At 39.1% G+C, this 15247-nt stretch overlaps 6 protein-coding genes across 7 annotated transcripts; 5 read left to right on the top strand and 1 right to left on the bottom strand.

Annotated features, from left to right (window-relative positions):
* Window positions 1–106: 106 nt before the first annotated feature.
* LOC6644776 (mitochondrial tRNA-specific 2-thiouridylase 1) lies at window positions 107–1401 on the top strand. The gene has a single exon (XM_002067274.4). The coding sequence runs from the start codon at window positions 175–177 to the stop codon at window positions 1315–1317; it is 1143 nt and encodes a 380-aa protein (XP_002067310.1). The 5' UTR covers window positions 107–174; the 3' UTR covers window positions 1318–1401.
* An 84-nt stretch (window positions 1402–1485) lies between these two features.
* On the bottom strand, window positions 1486–3763 carry LOC6644777 (cell division control protein 45 homolog). Its single transcript, XM_002067275.3, has 2 exons — window positions 2594–3763; window positions 1486–2537 (listed from the first exon to the last, which is right to left on the bottom strand). The coding sequence occupies exons 1-2, from the start codon at window positions 3490–3492 to the stop codon at window positions 1721–1723; spliced, it is 1716 nt and encodes a 571-aa protein (XP_002067311.1). The 5' UTR covers window positions 3493–3763; the 3' UTR covers window positions 1486–1720.
* Window positions 3764–3841: 78 nt separating this feature from the next.
* Window positions 3842–4601, top strand: LOC6644778. The gene is made up of 2 exons (XM_002067276.3): window positions 3842–4089; window positions 4155–4601. The coding sequence occupies exons 1-2, from the start codon at window positions 3923–3925 to the stop codon at window positions 4549–4551; spliced, it is 564 nt and encodes a 187-aa protein (XP_002067312.1). The 5' UTR covers window positions 3842–3922; the 3' UTR covers window positions 4552–4601.
* A 75-nt stretch (window positions 4602–4676) lies between these two features.
* On the top strand, window positions 4677–6430 carry LOC6644779 (gamma-butyrobetaine dioxygenase). The gene is made up of 2 exons (XM_002067277.4): window positions 4677–5532; window positions 5606–6430. The coding sequence occupies exons 1-2, from the start codon at window positions 4940–4942 to the stop codon at window positions 6237–6239; spliced, it is 1227 nt and encodes a 408-aa protein (XP_002067313.1). The 5' UTR covers window positions 4677–4939; the 3' UTR covers window positions 6240–6430.
* Window positions 6431–7037: 607 nt separating this feature from the next.
* LOC6644780 (protein suppressor of white apricot) lies at window positions 7038–12888 on the top strand. Of its 2 annotated transcripts, XM_023176882.1 has the most exons (7): window positions 7038–7503; window positions 8941–9113; window positions 9886–10106; window positions 10177–11203; window positions 11267–11533; window positions 11598–11726; window positions 11789–12888. In XM_023176882.1, exons 1-7 carry the CDS (start codon window positions 7214–7216, stop codon window positions 12709–12711), a joined length of 3030 nt encoding a protein of 1009 aa, XP_023032650.1. In that variant the 5' UTR covers window positions 7038–7213; the 3' UTR covers window positions 12712–12888. The 2 variants fall into 2 exon arrangements, with proteins under 2 accessions (XP_023032650.1, XP_015033413.2); XM_015177927.2 differs by having other exon boundaries at window positions 10177–11533.
* Window positions 12889–13067: 179 nt separating this feature from the next.
* On the top strand, window positions 13068–13484 carry LOC26529286 (chymotrypsin-elastase inhibitor ixodidin). The gene is made up of 2 exons (XM_015177966.3): window positions 13068–13167; window positions 13226–13484. Exons 1-2 carry the CDS (start codon window positions 13080–13082, stop codon window positions 13420–13422), a joined length of 285 nt encoding a protein of 94 aa, XP_015033452.3. The 5' UTR covers window positions 13068–13079; the 3' UTR covers window positions 13423–13484.
* Window positions 13485–15247: the final 1763 nt, after the last annotated feature.

The following is a 15247-nucleotide window of genomic DNA, read 5'->3' as shown; positions in this document are numbered from 1 at the left end:
AAAAACAACGTAACCCAGAAAACATTCTTGGCATTGAAAGCCCAGTGGAAGATACCCAACTAACATTTTGACTTTCAAGTTAACGGATATTATGGATCTGGCATCACTGACTATCAGTTGTTCAAAAGGCAACAAAAACAAATTTCTTATAATGTATCTCAATGTTTTATAACAATGATTCGCAACGTTGTGGTGGGGATATCAGGAGGTGTGGACAGCGCCATCAGTGCCCATCTGTTAAAGGAGCGTGGCTACAATGTTTTGGGAGTATTTATGCGCAATTGGGATGAAAACGATGAGGCGGGTCGTTGCAGCGGCGAACTGGATCTGAAGGATGCGGAATGGGCATGTCAAAGATTAGATATTGAGTTGCGACAGGTGAACTATGTGAAGCAATACTGGATGGCTGTATTTACACAATTTCTTGATGATTATCAGCAAGGACTAACCCCAAATCCGGACATTCTGTGTAATAAGCATATAAAATTCGATTTGTTTCATACGCATTGCCGAGAAAGATTACAATATGATGCAGTGGCCACAGGCCACTATGCTGCCAATAGCTGGGGCAACTATCTAGAGCAACAGCTTCAGGGAGAAGAGCCACGTTTACTTATACCTCAAGATAAGTTTAAGGATCAAACTTTCTTTTTAAGCGGCATCTCGCAGCGTTCCCTTCGGCACACGATGTTCCCACTGGGTTGCATGCTTAAAACTGAGGTGAAACAATTGGCCCGTCAAATTGGACTACAGCGTCTCGCCGAAAAACGTGAAAGCACGGGAATTTGTTTTGTGGGCAAGCGAAATTTTAAATCATTTATCGGCGAGTACCTAAGCCCCCGGCCGGGCCCCTTCATCGATATTGATACCGGCTGTGAGGTAGGTCAGCATGAGGGCATTCATCAATGGACTATTGGTCAACGTTGTCGCTTAAGTTCCTTCCTCCAGCCCTATTTTGTTGCCCGTAAGGAACCTCTACGCAATATTATCTATGTGGCTTCCGGCCACGAACATCCCGCTCTGCACAGCAATCGCCTCACTATTGACCCCATCAATTGGCTGTGCTCCACAGCGAAAACAAGATACGTCCAAGAGGGGAGACTTCGTTGTCGGTTTCGGTTTCAACATACGAAACCTTTAGTTAATTGTAGTATAATTGAAGAGGAAGTTGTGCTGGATTCCCCCTTGAGAGCCATTACCCCAGGCCAATACGCTGTCTTCTATGATGACCAGGCCTGCTTGGGCTCAGCGAGAATTCTGCGCTCGAAACCGCTGGACCAACTGGAGCAACAAACTGTAAAGCATCGTGCAACGTGATAAACTATTCATTAAGCATAATCAGTGGTAGATTTAAGACTGAATAAAAAGTCACTGTAAAGATTTTCAGTGTTTTCCAAGCGATCTTTTTCTTCAATTTGAAAAGATGGTTCACACCAAAATGAAGGATTTATATCTCATGATGTTAATTGAATACAACATTTGGAATTAGGGATTACTTATTAGGTCTTATATTGTTGACAATTGTATTTTCTTTCTATTTCTTATATCTATTCCATTCATTTGCTTATTACATTATAAACGAAACGCAAAAGATGTTGAGAGGAAGATAAAAAAAAACATCCATTACTATTAATGATAAAAACAATTTGTGGTTGGTACATAAATAATATTTTCGAATTAAGGCTAAAAAACATAAAACTAAGGCGATTTAAGTCTATGTTTAGGTCAACAGGACAGTTAGCGCGTCTAAGAATCGTGTAAGATCACTTGATTTCAACTGGACTATCGAGGGCTCAAAGAAATCCTGCAACAATTGAGCTTTACTCCTCTGAGCTGCCTGTTCGAAAGCCTTGCCGAAGAAATTCTTGGGTGAATCTTCGCGTACTGGCGGAATACCCACCACCAGGCACATACCCTGAGTGGCGTCCAATGGACATGAGGCTATCAATGGTAAATCTGGTGCTTGGCGAGCTCTTGTTGTGGCCACATGACCATGCAATATAAATTTGGCCAATAGCGCCAAGGCATACGGATAGGAGAAGAAGGCATGTTCCTCCTGCAGCACATAGTAAAAGAACGAGCCGGTCGAGTGAATTTGATGCGATTCCAAACTACTCTGCACCTGACGGAATATTGATGAATGCAATAGCTTAGCATTATCTATGCCAGCATTGAGCAATTGCTTCTGCTGACGATTCAGTGCATCGGCTGCCTCCATGAAGCAATCTTCGGGAGTCTTGTGCTTCTTTACCGATTCCAATATGGCCAACAGGGAGTACACATAATCGGAGGCCACAAAACGACTACGATAGCCATAGCTCAATGTAAACGTCCCGTACACAATGTGCGGTATACTATATTTCTCGGCCAATTGCTCCACCATCGTGTAGAATTCTTTGCGTAATTCCAAATTCATCGATGAGTACATTTGTTTCGCTTGGACCAATGGCAAGCCCATTTCCACCAGTAACTCGTGAAGCCGCTTCTCCCCGCGGAGAGTCCACAATTTTAGCTGGCAGGCTGCATAGCGGGAATATCTAAAGAAGGGAGAGTAAGGAGCAATTCAATAGCTAACTGAATGATTCGTACTTACCGCATTGAATCAACAACTGTCCAATGTCTATATAGAGTCAAATGCAAATCATCTTCAAAATGGATTTTTGCCGAACTCATGGTATTTTGATCGTTTGTTTTGTTGGTAAGCCGCGAGACATGCGATTGTATGTTCTCCAATTCCAAGGTATAAGATGAGCTCTCAATTTTGCCTAATATCAATTGTTCAGTAATGCCTACAATGGCCCACCAAAGAAGATCCATATTGTCTTTGGATAGCTTCCAGGCCAATTCGAAGATTAGTAGAGCTGCCGATCGTCCATAGTAACTGAATTGTGAATATTCAAACATAATGCGATCCCGTTCGGATTCCCACTGACGACGCATACGTTGTCTCATAATCCGCTGTTCATGTCGCTCCAGGCGACTCAGTTTTGGTCCACTTCCATTGTCATTTTCATCCTGCTCATGCTCATTATCCTCGCTACCCTCCTGGTCATCGTCTTGATCCTCATCCTCATCGTTGTCCGAATCATAGAAAATGGTCTCAAACGATGGTATATTCTCCTCCAGCTGCGGATCTCCCAAAATGCACACTTGCCGATCACTATACACATTGCAGACATCCAATGGACGATGTGCGTCGAGAATGTAGAAGATGACATCGTCGGCTGGCTCCAGTAATTCCACTATGTCCACACAGCCGCCACAATTGACAAGCACCACGTTCTTGACATCATCGCGATGCTCACGATATGCTCGACGAAGTCCTGTCTGGCCCATAATCGGAACCACTGTGTAGAGCATGTGATCATATTTGAAAAGCGATTGTAAGATTTTGCTGGCGCAGATAGCATCGATATCATAATTGACTATTATCAGTATGCGTTTCCCTATCAAATGTCCGTAGAAATCATTTTTAAGGTCCTGTATAAACATTTTTCAAGGACACACACCGAAACACACAAAGCGCGATCAGATGCAATTGCAGTTGTTGTTATTTGTTTTTTCGTATTGGCAAGTCGTGTTATTATCTTGCTTCAATTTGTTTATGTTTGTTGTTGTGTTTTAAATGTTGTTATCCATATTGATTGTGCTTTGTGTTTTATTTGTAAAAATAACTGCACGCTATTTGCTTAACTATTTGCTACACAAAATTTGCAATTTACTTAGTGTGACCAAATCACAAATTAAAATGGCGGGAACTAACAGCTGATCGGTGCGCAAAGTGCTTTATGATCGAAGGCGCGAAATTACAATTGGCGGTGTAGAGTGACCAGATGTCATAACCACATAACTATGGCAACACTGCAAATACTCGAAATTATTTGTTGACATCTCTGCTTGGTCAAGAACAAAATACAAAAAAATGACTAAAAACAAACGGAAAGGTTTAATTACCCAAAATTCGGTGTGCTCCCGTATGAATTATCTTTACCAAGCATCCCAATTGATGGCTGAAAGTCATCACAATATTCTGGCAGCATACTATGGAAAGCTGTGTAGAAACGTGGGCACAAAGGCCCAGATTCACATGTAAGTATGGTGTAACTAGTTCCTTTAGTTATGCTCCGTTAATTTTGAATGTCTATGGCCCACAGTGCACCTGCAGTGAAGCGAACCCTATGCAGACGCTGCTCTCTGCCTCTGATTCCTGGGGTAAACTCTACTCTGCAAATGGAGGAACAAAGAAGAGAGCCGAAACGAAAAGTGGAGGAATCAGAGGAATCAACATTAAAAGCAAAATCGAAGAAACGGCGTCGTTATCGTCCACGACGTAGAAAAGGTTCCAAACCACCCATTGATACAGACCACCAGAAAATTGTTACAGATGATACCTATGGCTCTCTCCAGCTTCAGTGTCATTTATGTCAAAGTCAGCGGCGATTTGTAATGGACACGCGGCAGCCAAAAGAATGTTGGATAGAACATGAAGACGCCATAGATCACGTGGTAACTCTGGACAAGGAGAAGCAGCCGCAGCAAGAACAAAAGTAACGACGAAACACAGAAAGACTTATAGAATAGATTGATTTTTGTTCACATCATCCTAATCTGCCTAATTTTGTCGGGTGGTATGACAACTCTCAGCACCTCTCTTGGGAGCCAGTTACTCTAGTGCAATGGCGTGTTTTATAACGCTCACTTAATTGCTGAGTGCTACTCCAAAAAACCCTTGATATATCATTAACACCCTACAAACATATTTTGGTTCTTGTAAAGGGGCCCGATCATTTTCTATCTCCCGGGCCTGACTATTGAGTCCTCTCTTTTACTGATAACAAGTGTTTACCCTTCGTACCACGCTCACACCACCGCCACCACCATCATCATCATCATCTTATCGTGCTGTTAATCGGCGGCAATAATATCAGTCCATGACAGCATGCTGACTTGTAGACACTGGATTGGTCAGCTACGCCGCTGGTCTAGCACTAGCTCAAGGGCCCTTCTCACAGATCAGAATTATGTGGAATTGCGATTGGATGGTAAAGAAGTCGCTAAGCCATTAAAGTATCCAACTGTTTGGCTACGGGACAACTGTCAATGTCCAGAATGCTTTCACGCATTCACCAGAGCCCGGAAGAGTCACTGGGAGCAAGGGCCCTTAAATGTGAAAGCCGAAAGTGTAATCTACAATGAGCAGAGTCAAAAACTGGAAGTCCAATGGGAGGATAGACACAAGAGTAGCTTTGCGTTGGAGTGGCTGAAGGAACGAGATTTCAGTGAGGAGACAAGGAATAAGTATTTACACAATGTCTACAAGCCATTGGCCCAATTGTGGAGCAAAAAAGAGTTTCAGCAAGTGCGCAATGAATTTCAATATGAAGATATTCTACAAAAAGATGAAGTATTAAAATCATGGCTTGAAGCATTGGCTGTCCAAGGATTTGCAATACTGAAACAAGCACCGAATGACATGAATGTTGTACGTCATTTGGCTAATCGCATTGGCTATATAAAGAAAACGACATATGGGTGAGTTTTTTGTGCAAAACAAAGATTAACGCATGATTTGATGGTTTTTTGCCCCCCTCTCTCTCTCAAACAGGGATATTTTCGAAGTGAAATCAAAGCCAAATGCTGGCAATTATGCTTATAAAATGGTACCGCTTCCCCTTCACACCGACATGCCCTATTATGAGTACAAAGCAGGGATTAATATTTTACACACTTTGGTCCAATCGTCATCGGTGGGCGGAGCAAATACACTCACCGATGGTTTCTATATAGCCGATCAGATGCGCCAACTCTATCCTGATTACTTCAACGTCCTTAAATCCATACCGGTCAATTGGTATGACATTGGACACGATGGTGATGCCAAGCAACCGTTTCACAGTCTTTGGCGTGCTCCCGTCATCTGTCTGGATGTTGACAACCAAATAACCCGCATCAATCAAAATACCACCAAGCGGGATAGTCGTTTCTCAGTGCCATTGGACCAGGTCCAGAAATGGTATGAGGCGTATAATAAATTTCTAGAACTGGCCAGTGCGGAGGCGGTGGAATTTAAAACTGAAGCCGGTGACGTCTTTGTCTTTAACAATTTAAGAATGCTTCATGGACGCACAGCCTACGAGGATTCGACGGAGAATAAGCGACATCTGGTCGGTGCCTATGTTGATTGGGATATTATCTATTCCAAGTTGCGTACCCTTAAATTTCCCAATGCCCAGGATTAGAAAGTGAATTTACTTTTGTTGGCCGTTTTTGCAGTCCAGTTTTTACAAAATATGAAAAATTTGTATAATTTCCTTGAAATACAAATGTACATGTGTATGAATTTTTCAATACAAAAATTTACATTAAATATATAGTATCCGATACAAATTGAATCCATCCTTTAAGCAAATGGTATTTGAAATATTTATCTTAGTATCTGAAAAAAAATTGAAAGATAATACTTATTAAAAATTCTCTTTTTGGAAGGAAACTTACTTTTAAAATTGCGTATTTGAATTTTAGTATTTTGTAACGTCTTTTTGTCGGTATTCTTATCCTTTCAACGCATATGTTTGAATATATAAAAATTTTTTTTAGATTTTACATTGGGCTTCTTGTTTTACATAATGGCTTTTTATCTGTTTTATTTCTATCTTTTTTCTTAACATATATTTAATTTTTGTATTTTTTTGAATTTTGTTCCGAAACATCTATATTTTAATCCAAATCCGACGACTGTCGATAGCAAACTGAGAAAATAACACATAGTAAAACAAAAATTGAAAATTAAAGCAACTTTGACTTAAAAGTATTTTTAAAACGAAATTTCAGTATTATTTATTTTTGGAATCGGAACTAGTGCAAACGTCTACATTTTTTGTTTGATAACAGCTTGTTTGTGGATTTTCCTTGTCGCGACCGTTGGTCACACTTAAAAGTTTTTATTTTTATTTTGCATTGCGGAAAAAATTTACTGCAGCAATATAAATAATATAAAGCATTATAAAAAAAACTTAAAGTAGTCAGTGCAATAAAAAGAAAGTGATTTATATGTGCGTGTGAGTGAGTGAGTGTTTACCCCCACCCAATCAAATTGTGGGATCCCACGCGTGATGTTGAGAGAGGGAGAGAGAGAGTGAGAGCGAGAGAGTAAGCAAGAAGGGTGGTGGAGGAGTGCAAAAAGGGCGGTAAAAGAAAAAAGAAAGAAGGAAAAATGATGCCCCTGTCGTACAACAACAACAGCGACAGCAGCGGTACCAGCAGCGGCGTAAACGGTATATTGCGCAAAACGGGTGGAGGTGCTGCATCGTCGGTTGGAGTAGGAGGTCTCACAGCAAATGGAAACAGTGTGACCAACTCGTTGGAGTCACGCCAACCGCCACTGGAGCTCCTTGTCTTTGGCTATGCCTGCAAGATCTTTCGGGACGATGATAAGGCCAGGGAATTAGATCATGGCAAGCAATTGATACCTTGGATGGGCGATATAAATCTCAAAATAGACAGGTTAATAATTGTTGCCTCTCTCCAAACAAAAAAACCAAACCTAATATTAATTTATAATGTTTATAAAAACGAAACAACAAAAACACCTACATACATACATACATACAGACATACACACACACATACACACACACACTCATACTGGATGCACATACATTTACACCTTTCGTTATTTATCTCCCACACGTTACAGTTATAACACCTCCCCACCAACACTTTCGACTTTTTTTTCGTTGCTTAATGGCTAGACACAACTAACCGATTATACTTGTTCGATCGATTAATTCCCCACCAAAGTCAGATGATAACCTTGCCTGCCTGCCTTCCATACATACATACATACATAGATACAAACATATGTACATACATATATACCAGTAGTTTTTAACTGTTTAATTGGCTTAAAATCAAATTTTAACCGTTAGACAATATCTACATGTAAAGTCATTCAAACTGTGACTTGGCTGTCTTTATAAAGACAAAAAGGATATAGCCCATGTTTATATATCAAATAATCGGTAAATTTTTAATCTCAGGGTCGTCATAAAATATTCATTCCAAAATAAACATAAATATCATACACATGCATACATACATACAAACACATTCATTTAGAGAAAGATTTTCCTATTCATACCAGAAATCAACACGTAGAATATCGGCCAAAACAAACTAAACATTATTTGTATTATCTTCATTATATCCATTCCCCATATCCATAATCCATAATCCATTTTCATATCATTCCATTCATTTAGCACAATCAACCATTTTATATTAACAGCTCTTTTCAGTGCTTCTCAAACTGTAAACCCGTTATATTTATCGTTTTTATATATTTGTTTTTAAATTTTAAGAAATCTGTAATTTATCCGACCATCCTTTTCGATCTATATAATATTATTATTATTATTACTGTATACCTGTAAAACCGTTTAATGACTTTTGTTATAGCCAACGGAGCGGTATGTATAAGCAATGAAACAAATTAACTATATTAATATTATACTATTTAAATGGAATACAATATAAAAAACTTGAACTTGATATATGTATGCATACATCTATATACATACATATTTAATTAAATAGATGTATGTATGTATATTTACTTGATTTACCACCATACGAACTGAAAATCAAAAAACTTAAACAAAACAAATGCAAAAAAAAAAAAACCGAAAAAAACAATAACGAATATATTTATAAACAAAAAAAAAAAGAAATAATAATAATTTTCGTAAAGCTGCTTTTTCGATTATATCGATGCCAATATCTTACACACTGATACTAATTCCATAATTGGTTTTCTCTATTTTATCTTTGTTTTCTTTTTTCTCTTTTCTCTCACTTTCTCTTGTCCGCGCTATGTCTCTGTCTCTTTCTCTGTCTCTCTCTCGTTCTTTCTTTGCCCTACATCTATATGAAATTATATAGATATGATGTACGGGGAGCCCTTTGCGATTTATCCACATATGAAGCGCCACCTGGCGGCTATGGCAATCGCTTGGAATATCTGAGCGCCGAGGAACAACGAGCCGAACAATTGTGCGAAGAGGAACGATATCTGTTCCTATATAATAACGAAGAGGAACTTCGATTGCAGCAAGGTAAGCAGAAAAGGGGCAAAAAGCAATAAATAAACATTATAAATAAATCAAATGAAAACAAAAATAAATAAATAAATAAAAAACAAACGCAATGACAAATGTGGAAACCAAAAAGTGCAAATTGTATTTAAAATTCCAAAACTGAATAAGAATCCCCCTGACAAAAGAATATCAACATATATATATTTATATATAATATATAAAAGACACAATCAAGAAACAAGAAAAACAAACGACAAATTGATACAATGAAAAAAAGCAAACAAACTATGAGATGAGACCAACAACTCATCAAACACCCAACTACTACTAACTGCAGCTATAGTCAACCTGACTGATGATCGATCGATCAGTACTGATACCCGGGGTCAGGTAAATAGAATTTAATGACATTTTGTACGATTAAATAATTTCTTTCAGATCAAGTTTTATTGGAATAAACATCCGCTCAAAAGGAGATTATTAAACTTACAAAAAAAGAAAACAGAAAAAAAAACAGAACCGAGAAATTTATTCGAAAATGAAGAGACTTGAATCGCCAGTCGCGCACTCTCTCTCTCTATCTCTCTCGCTCACTCGCTCGTTCCCTTTCTCACTTTTTCTCTTTTTCTAATTTTGTGTGCATTTTGTCATAGATTTTTGTATACTAAAGTCAATTTTTGTCTCTTATGTTCTCTTATTTTTGCCCACAAACCACGATATCGATATCATATTCGAAATCTTGTCACAAAAAAAAAAAAAAAACCCAAAACGAAAAAATTACACACACCAGAGGAGGATCTCAAGCGTTTGCAACAGGAGACATCTGGCGGAAGCTATTCCAATGTGGGTTTTCAATACGATGGCGGAGGAGCACAGGGTACTACCGGGGTCTCCTCAGCCACAACCACGCCACAACTTTCACCCGGATCGGGGGCGGCGAATGAAGAAAGTGAATTACCATTTGTTTTGCCAAGGAATCTTATGGTTGCCCCCGCACCAGGAATACAATTGGTAAGTTGCTATAGAAGAACTCATATTATTTTTGAATCCCTTCCCTGAATCTCTCTAAAACTCATTCCAGCCCGAATCAATGAAACAACATGCAATTATAGAGAAAACTGCACGATTCATTGCCACCCAGGGCATACAAATGGAGATTCTTATCAAGGCCAAACAATCGAATAATTCCCAATTCGATTTTCTTTGCCAAGGTGGACAATTGCAGCCATATTATCGTCATTTACTCGAGGCCATTAAGCAGGGCAAATTCATTGAAGCTATTACCGCAACGGATGCGCCAGATCAACAGGAGAATATGGAAACTGATTCATCTTCCGGCATTCACTCATCCCTAATGCCGGATAGTCCGAAACGATCCGCTCAGGTGGTGATTACAGTTCCAACCATCAAGTACAAACCCTCTGCGAATTGTGCCTACACCCAATTGATAAGCAAAATCAAAGGTGTTCCCCTTCAGGCTGTCATCGATGATGAATTAATGAATAATGGTTCTCAACATTCCGGTGGCACTGCATCGCCCGCATCCAGTTGCCAATCGGATGGCAAGTGCGGAGATCATAGTCAAAACGAATTTACTCCCGTGTTGATTCAATATAATGGCAGCACTTTTGCCCATGAAAAGGAAACGGTCGACGAAGAAAAGAAATCAGCAGATCAGGATAGCTCCAATGGTGGGTCCAAAGTTGAACTTTTGAAAAATACCAGCGCCTTGGCTTTGGCCCAGGGCTACAGCTCCGAGAGCGATGAAGAAGACAACAATGATGATGACGAGACAGCGACAAAAGAAAAGCCACCAGAGCCCATATTGAATTTCCCATTGCCCGAGGAAAATCTCAAGCATATCATTGATAAAACCGCCATCTATGTCATTAAGAACGGTCGACAATTTGAGGAAACGCTGCGTTCCAAAAGCGTTGAGCGTTTCAGTTTTCTACTGCCAGAGAGTCAATTCTATCCATATTATATGTATAAGATAACTGGCGACGTGGATGCCGCTTCTAAAGAGGAGAAAACCCGAAAGGCAGCAGCCGTTGCAGCGGCTTTAATGAGTAAAAAGGGTCTGACATTTGGCAAGGCGGCTGAAAAGGGTATGTCCTATGACAGAAAGACGTCATTGGCATTGAATATTAAGTTAAATTTTTTGCTTGCAGCTCCTGTTAGTTTTTCGATACGTGCACGCGATGATCAGACTCCGTTGCCGTCGAGTTTGAACCAACACGAGGCTAGCGATGAGGATAACGAAGATGCTAAGATCAAGGTCAAGGCTGAGAATAATCGTTCCGGAATGCCAGATAGTGTCCAGCGGGCCATTAAGCAAGTGGAAACGCAATTATTGGCTCGCAGTGCTGGTGGCAATGGGGGAAAAGTAACGTCTACGGTCCTAGCAAGTGATTCGCCGCAAAAAGATCAGCGTCAGGGTGAGTGAGCTTTTAAAAACCAACAAACCTTTTCTTAACTGTCTATTTTTTTTCTTTTCGCCAGCTGAGGAACGGGTCAAAGATAAATTGGCTCAAAAAGCAAGGGACAAGCTAAATGGCATGATTTCGAAAGAGAAACAATTGCAGCAAGAGCGAAAGCGAAAAGCCATGGCATTTCTCAATCAGATCAAAGGTAAAAATTATAAAAAATTTCAAAAGTTCCAACGTGTTTTTAATCACAACTTTTTTAAATAGGCGAAAAGGTTGTTCCTGCAGCAGCAGAGTCTTCTACAGTTGGTGGCAATCCTGATGATGCACTCTCCGAGGCGGCCAAAGGCGGTGATAGTGATGCCGAGTCCACGGAATCTGTGCGTTCTATACCAATAACCTACTTTGGGCCCGATGATGATGAGGAGCCAAATGCTAAGCCAGGCGAAGCTATTCTTACAACTGTTGCTGCTGCTGCTGCTGCACCTGATGAGGAGGATGATGATGAGGAGGGCGGCGATGGAGATTTGGAGAAATATAATTTACTAAACGATGACAGTACCAATACATTTACCAGTAAGCATGCTCCGCCTCGCTCAGAGGTATCATCATCATCATCTGTACCGCAGCCGCCATCGAAAGCTTCGGCTACTGCCCCACAAATTCCCGTGCTGCTCTCCGATGATGATGATGACGACGATGTCCAAGTGGTGAATGCCACATCAGGCACACCCAGACGTAAATCCAAACGCAAAAGTCGCAGTCGGGATATAGTTAGCTCTTCGTCCAGTTCAGGCAACAGAAGTAGTAGAAGTCGTTGCAGTTCCGCCTATACACAACGAAGAGCGAAGCGAAAGACCCCTCTTGTGGACGTCATGTCAACGTCATCCTCGTCTCGACGCAAACCAAAAAGGCATCGCAGTCGCAGCCGTAGTCGTAGTCGCACTCCCCACAACTCGCCTTCACACAATCGTCCGCGTAGTTATCAGAAACATCGAAGTAGATCGCGTTCCAGATCGAAACGCCGAGGCAGTCACAGTCGGAGTCGGAGTCGCAGAAGTTCAACCAGTCGGGACGAGCGTCATCATCGTCGTCGGCGACAACGCAGCACTTCGATGCGTCGCCATCTGAGTACGCCTCAAAAGAAGAGTCACAAACGTCACAAGCGGCGGAGACGCAGTAGCTCTTAGTTTATCTTTTTCGTTCTTTATATCTATGATTTAATTTAAGTTCTTTATTTTTCTGATCATAAGCAAATTTTTGAATATATTTAAAGGGTTCTTCCCGTCCCGCCCATGGATTTCTCTTTTGTAAATGTTGAACGCCAAGTAAATAAAGAAGATAGTGTTGTCCAAGTAAGCAAAATACATATATAAATGAATGTTTTGGTGCCCATCCCTGGTTAACCCACAGTCAGTTCAGACGTCGTATTGCTAGTTATATTATTCTCTATTCTGTTGAATGCGATGTGTGTTCGGTTCTTCCCCTCACACGTCACACTCGATGAGAAGTTCACATATAAAAAGCACGTTTCATGCTAATCAGTTTAGTCACTATAATGATGTCTCCACGTATGAATCTTTCGCCGTTTCTGCTCTTGCTGCTCGTTCTCTTTGTTAGCACTTGTTGCTGCCAACTTACCATAAGTAAGATAATACAAAAAGGAAGAAGGAACTCGTAGCCATTTATTCAATTTAATCGTAGCTCCCCGGGAGTGTCCGCCAAATGAAACATTCCTGCCCTGTGGTCCCAGTTGCCAGACGGAATGCTCGACATTGGGTCAACCCTGCCTGGTACGACATATACGCTGTCCCGATGGCTGCTATTGCAACAAGGGGTATGCCAGGAATGCACGAGGAACATGCATTCCTCAGGCTCAATGTGGTCGTCGAGGATATTAATTGAAAAATGTCTAAAGCAATGATAAAGTTATTAAAATGTGTCGATTGTCGATCAAACAACAGCTGGCGCGTTAATTGTTTTGATAGCGACAAAAACCTTGATGACAATGATGATGATGATCATCATCATCTTTGTATTGTTTTAAATGATATCTGGTTTTATGTTATTGTTGTTTTCTTTCACAGTGAATAGTGTAGAGTTAAATTCTCTAGAGGAACGAAACAATCAAAAGTCAAAACCTGTCCCACTTAAAAATGGAATCAGTGAGTAAACTCTTTATTAAGATTGATAGATATAAACAGCTTAAAACATTGAGTTTTTCGCTATATCAGACGATTATTCAGAATTGCAATTCTGAATCGATTCATTAAAGACTATGCGAACATGGGCCAGGATGTTATCAGGAGGGGCCTATTAATTTTTAAAACAGCCTAACATTTCAGCAAGTATTGTTGCTTGATATTCCATAAGCTTTTTCCGATGAAATCTCTTTCTGAAAACTATGATCAAGTTTTTAATATTAGGAAGCTGAGTCACTCGAATGGGAACTTAAGTCCCATCTTGTCAAGCGTAACCAAGTCTCAAATCAATGACCTTTCAATCTTGGCAGTTGTGCAGGGTTGAGCCAGTGCCGGATTAACCAGGATTTGGGCCGCTATCAACACGCTTTTAAGAGATTTTAATGCTCATGCATTTGTCTAAATAACGTAAATTGACAAAAATTCAAATTGAAAAATGATGCAAATTTCTAAAAACTTTTGCTTTTTGCGCATTTGTATCTTATCCAAATTTTTACAGACTTTCGAAAGTGATAGAGCATACTAAAGCTTTTAAATACGATTTCGAATCTCAAATGGAAATAATTCTAATTATCAAGTTACATTTTCAAGCGAGATAAATAATGCCAAAGAACAGAAAAGCATTCCAATAAATCGTAATATAACGAAGCTCTAATATAGTTAATTTTTAAAATATTTAAAAAATTCATTCACTGAGAATTTTTGAGATATTAAAAAAAAATTTTTGGTAATTCCAACTATTTTCCTCAGACATTACTTTTGCCTATTTCAAACCGATTTCAGAAAGTTATATATCAATTAATTCGCAATTAAGTTTTTTTTTTAATACCATTAAACACTTGGATATTAGAAAATATTATTTTATTTATTTAGTATTGTTTTCGTCACGATTTTTTGCGAAAATTGGTCAACAAATTTAGATCTCGAGACTCAGATTAAAAGACATAACTTTGAATTTAAAACAAAGACATGAATTTTAAAAATACTTTAAAAATTGATTCAATAAAAGCTACATGAAAGGTGATTTGATAATTAGCATGAATTACATTAGAGATACAAAATTTAATTTAAGAATATCCTAAAATTGTGCATATACATTTTTTTGTCAAATTAAATATTTTGCTTAGAGAGCTTTGCTTTGGTAAAAAAATGAACATTGAATCATCTTTTCAGTGAGTAAATTTTAATGCAAGTAATTTTTAAGTTTTGATATATCTTAATAATTGCTTTTCATTAGATTCCAAAAGTTTAAGTGGTTGAATATTAATTAAATTTAAATTATTGTCGCATGCAATGTATTGTTAAGTGGTATTATTTATTTATTTATTTTTAAACTTTTTTAATATTACCACCTGAATGAGATGATTTTGCATGATTTTTCATCTAAAAGCATATATTCAAATACAAAGTGAATAAAGCGAAAGAATCCGTTACACAGGTATTTGGATATGGCCAAAATGATTAGTATTAATAAGATTTGAGAGTGAGAAAGAGAGAGAGAGACAGAGAGACGGTGGTTTAAGGA

Source organism: Drosophila willistoni (assembly GCF_018902025.1).
Source record: "Drosophila willistoni isolate 14030-0811.24 chromosome XL unlocalized genomic scaffold, UCI_dwil_1.1 Seg142, whole genome shotgun sequence".
NCBI classification, from domain to species: Eukaryota; Metazoa; Arthropoda; class Insecta; order Diptera; family Drosophilidae; genus Drosophila; species Drosophila willistoni.
This window is presented reverse-complemented; position numbering and strand designations above follow the sequence as displayed.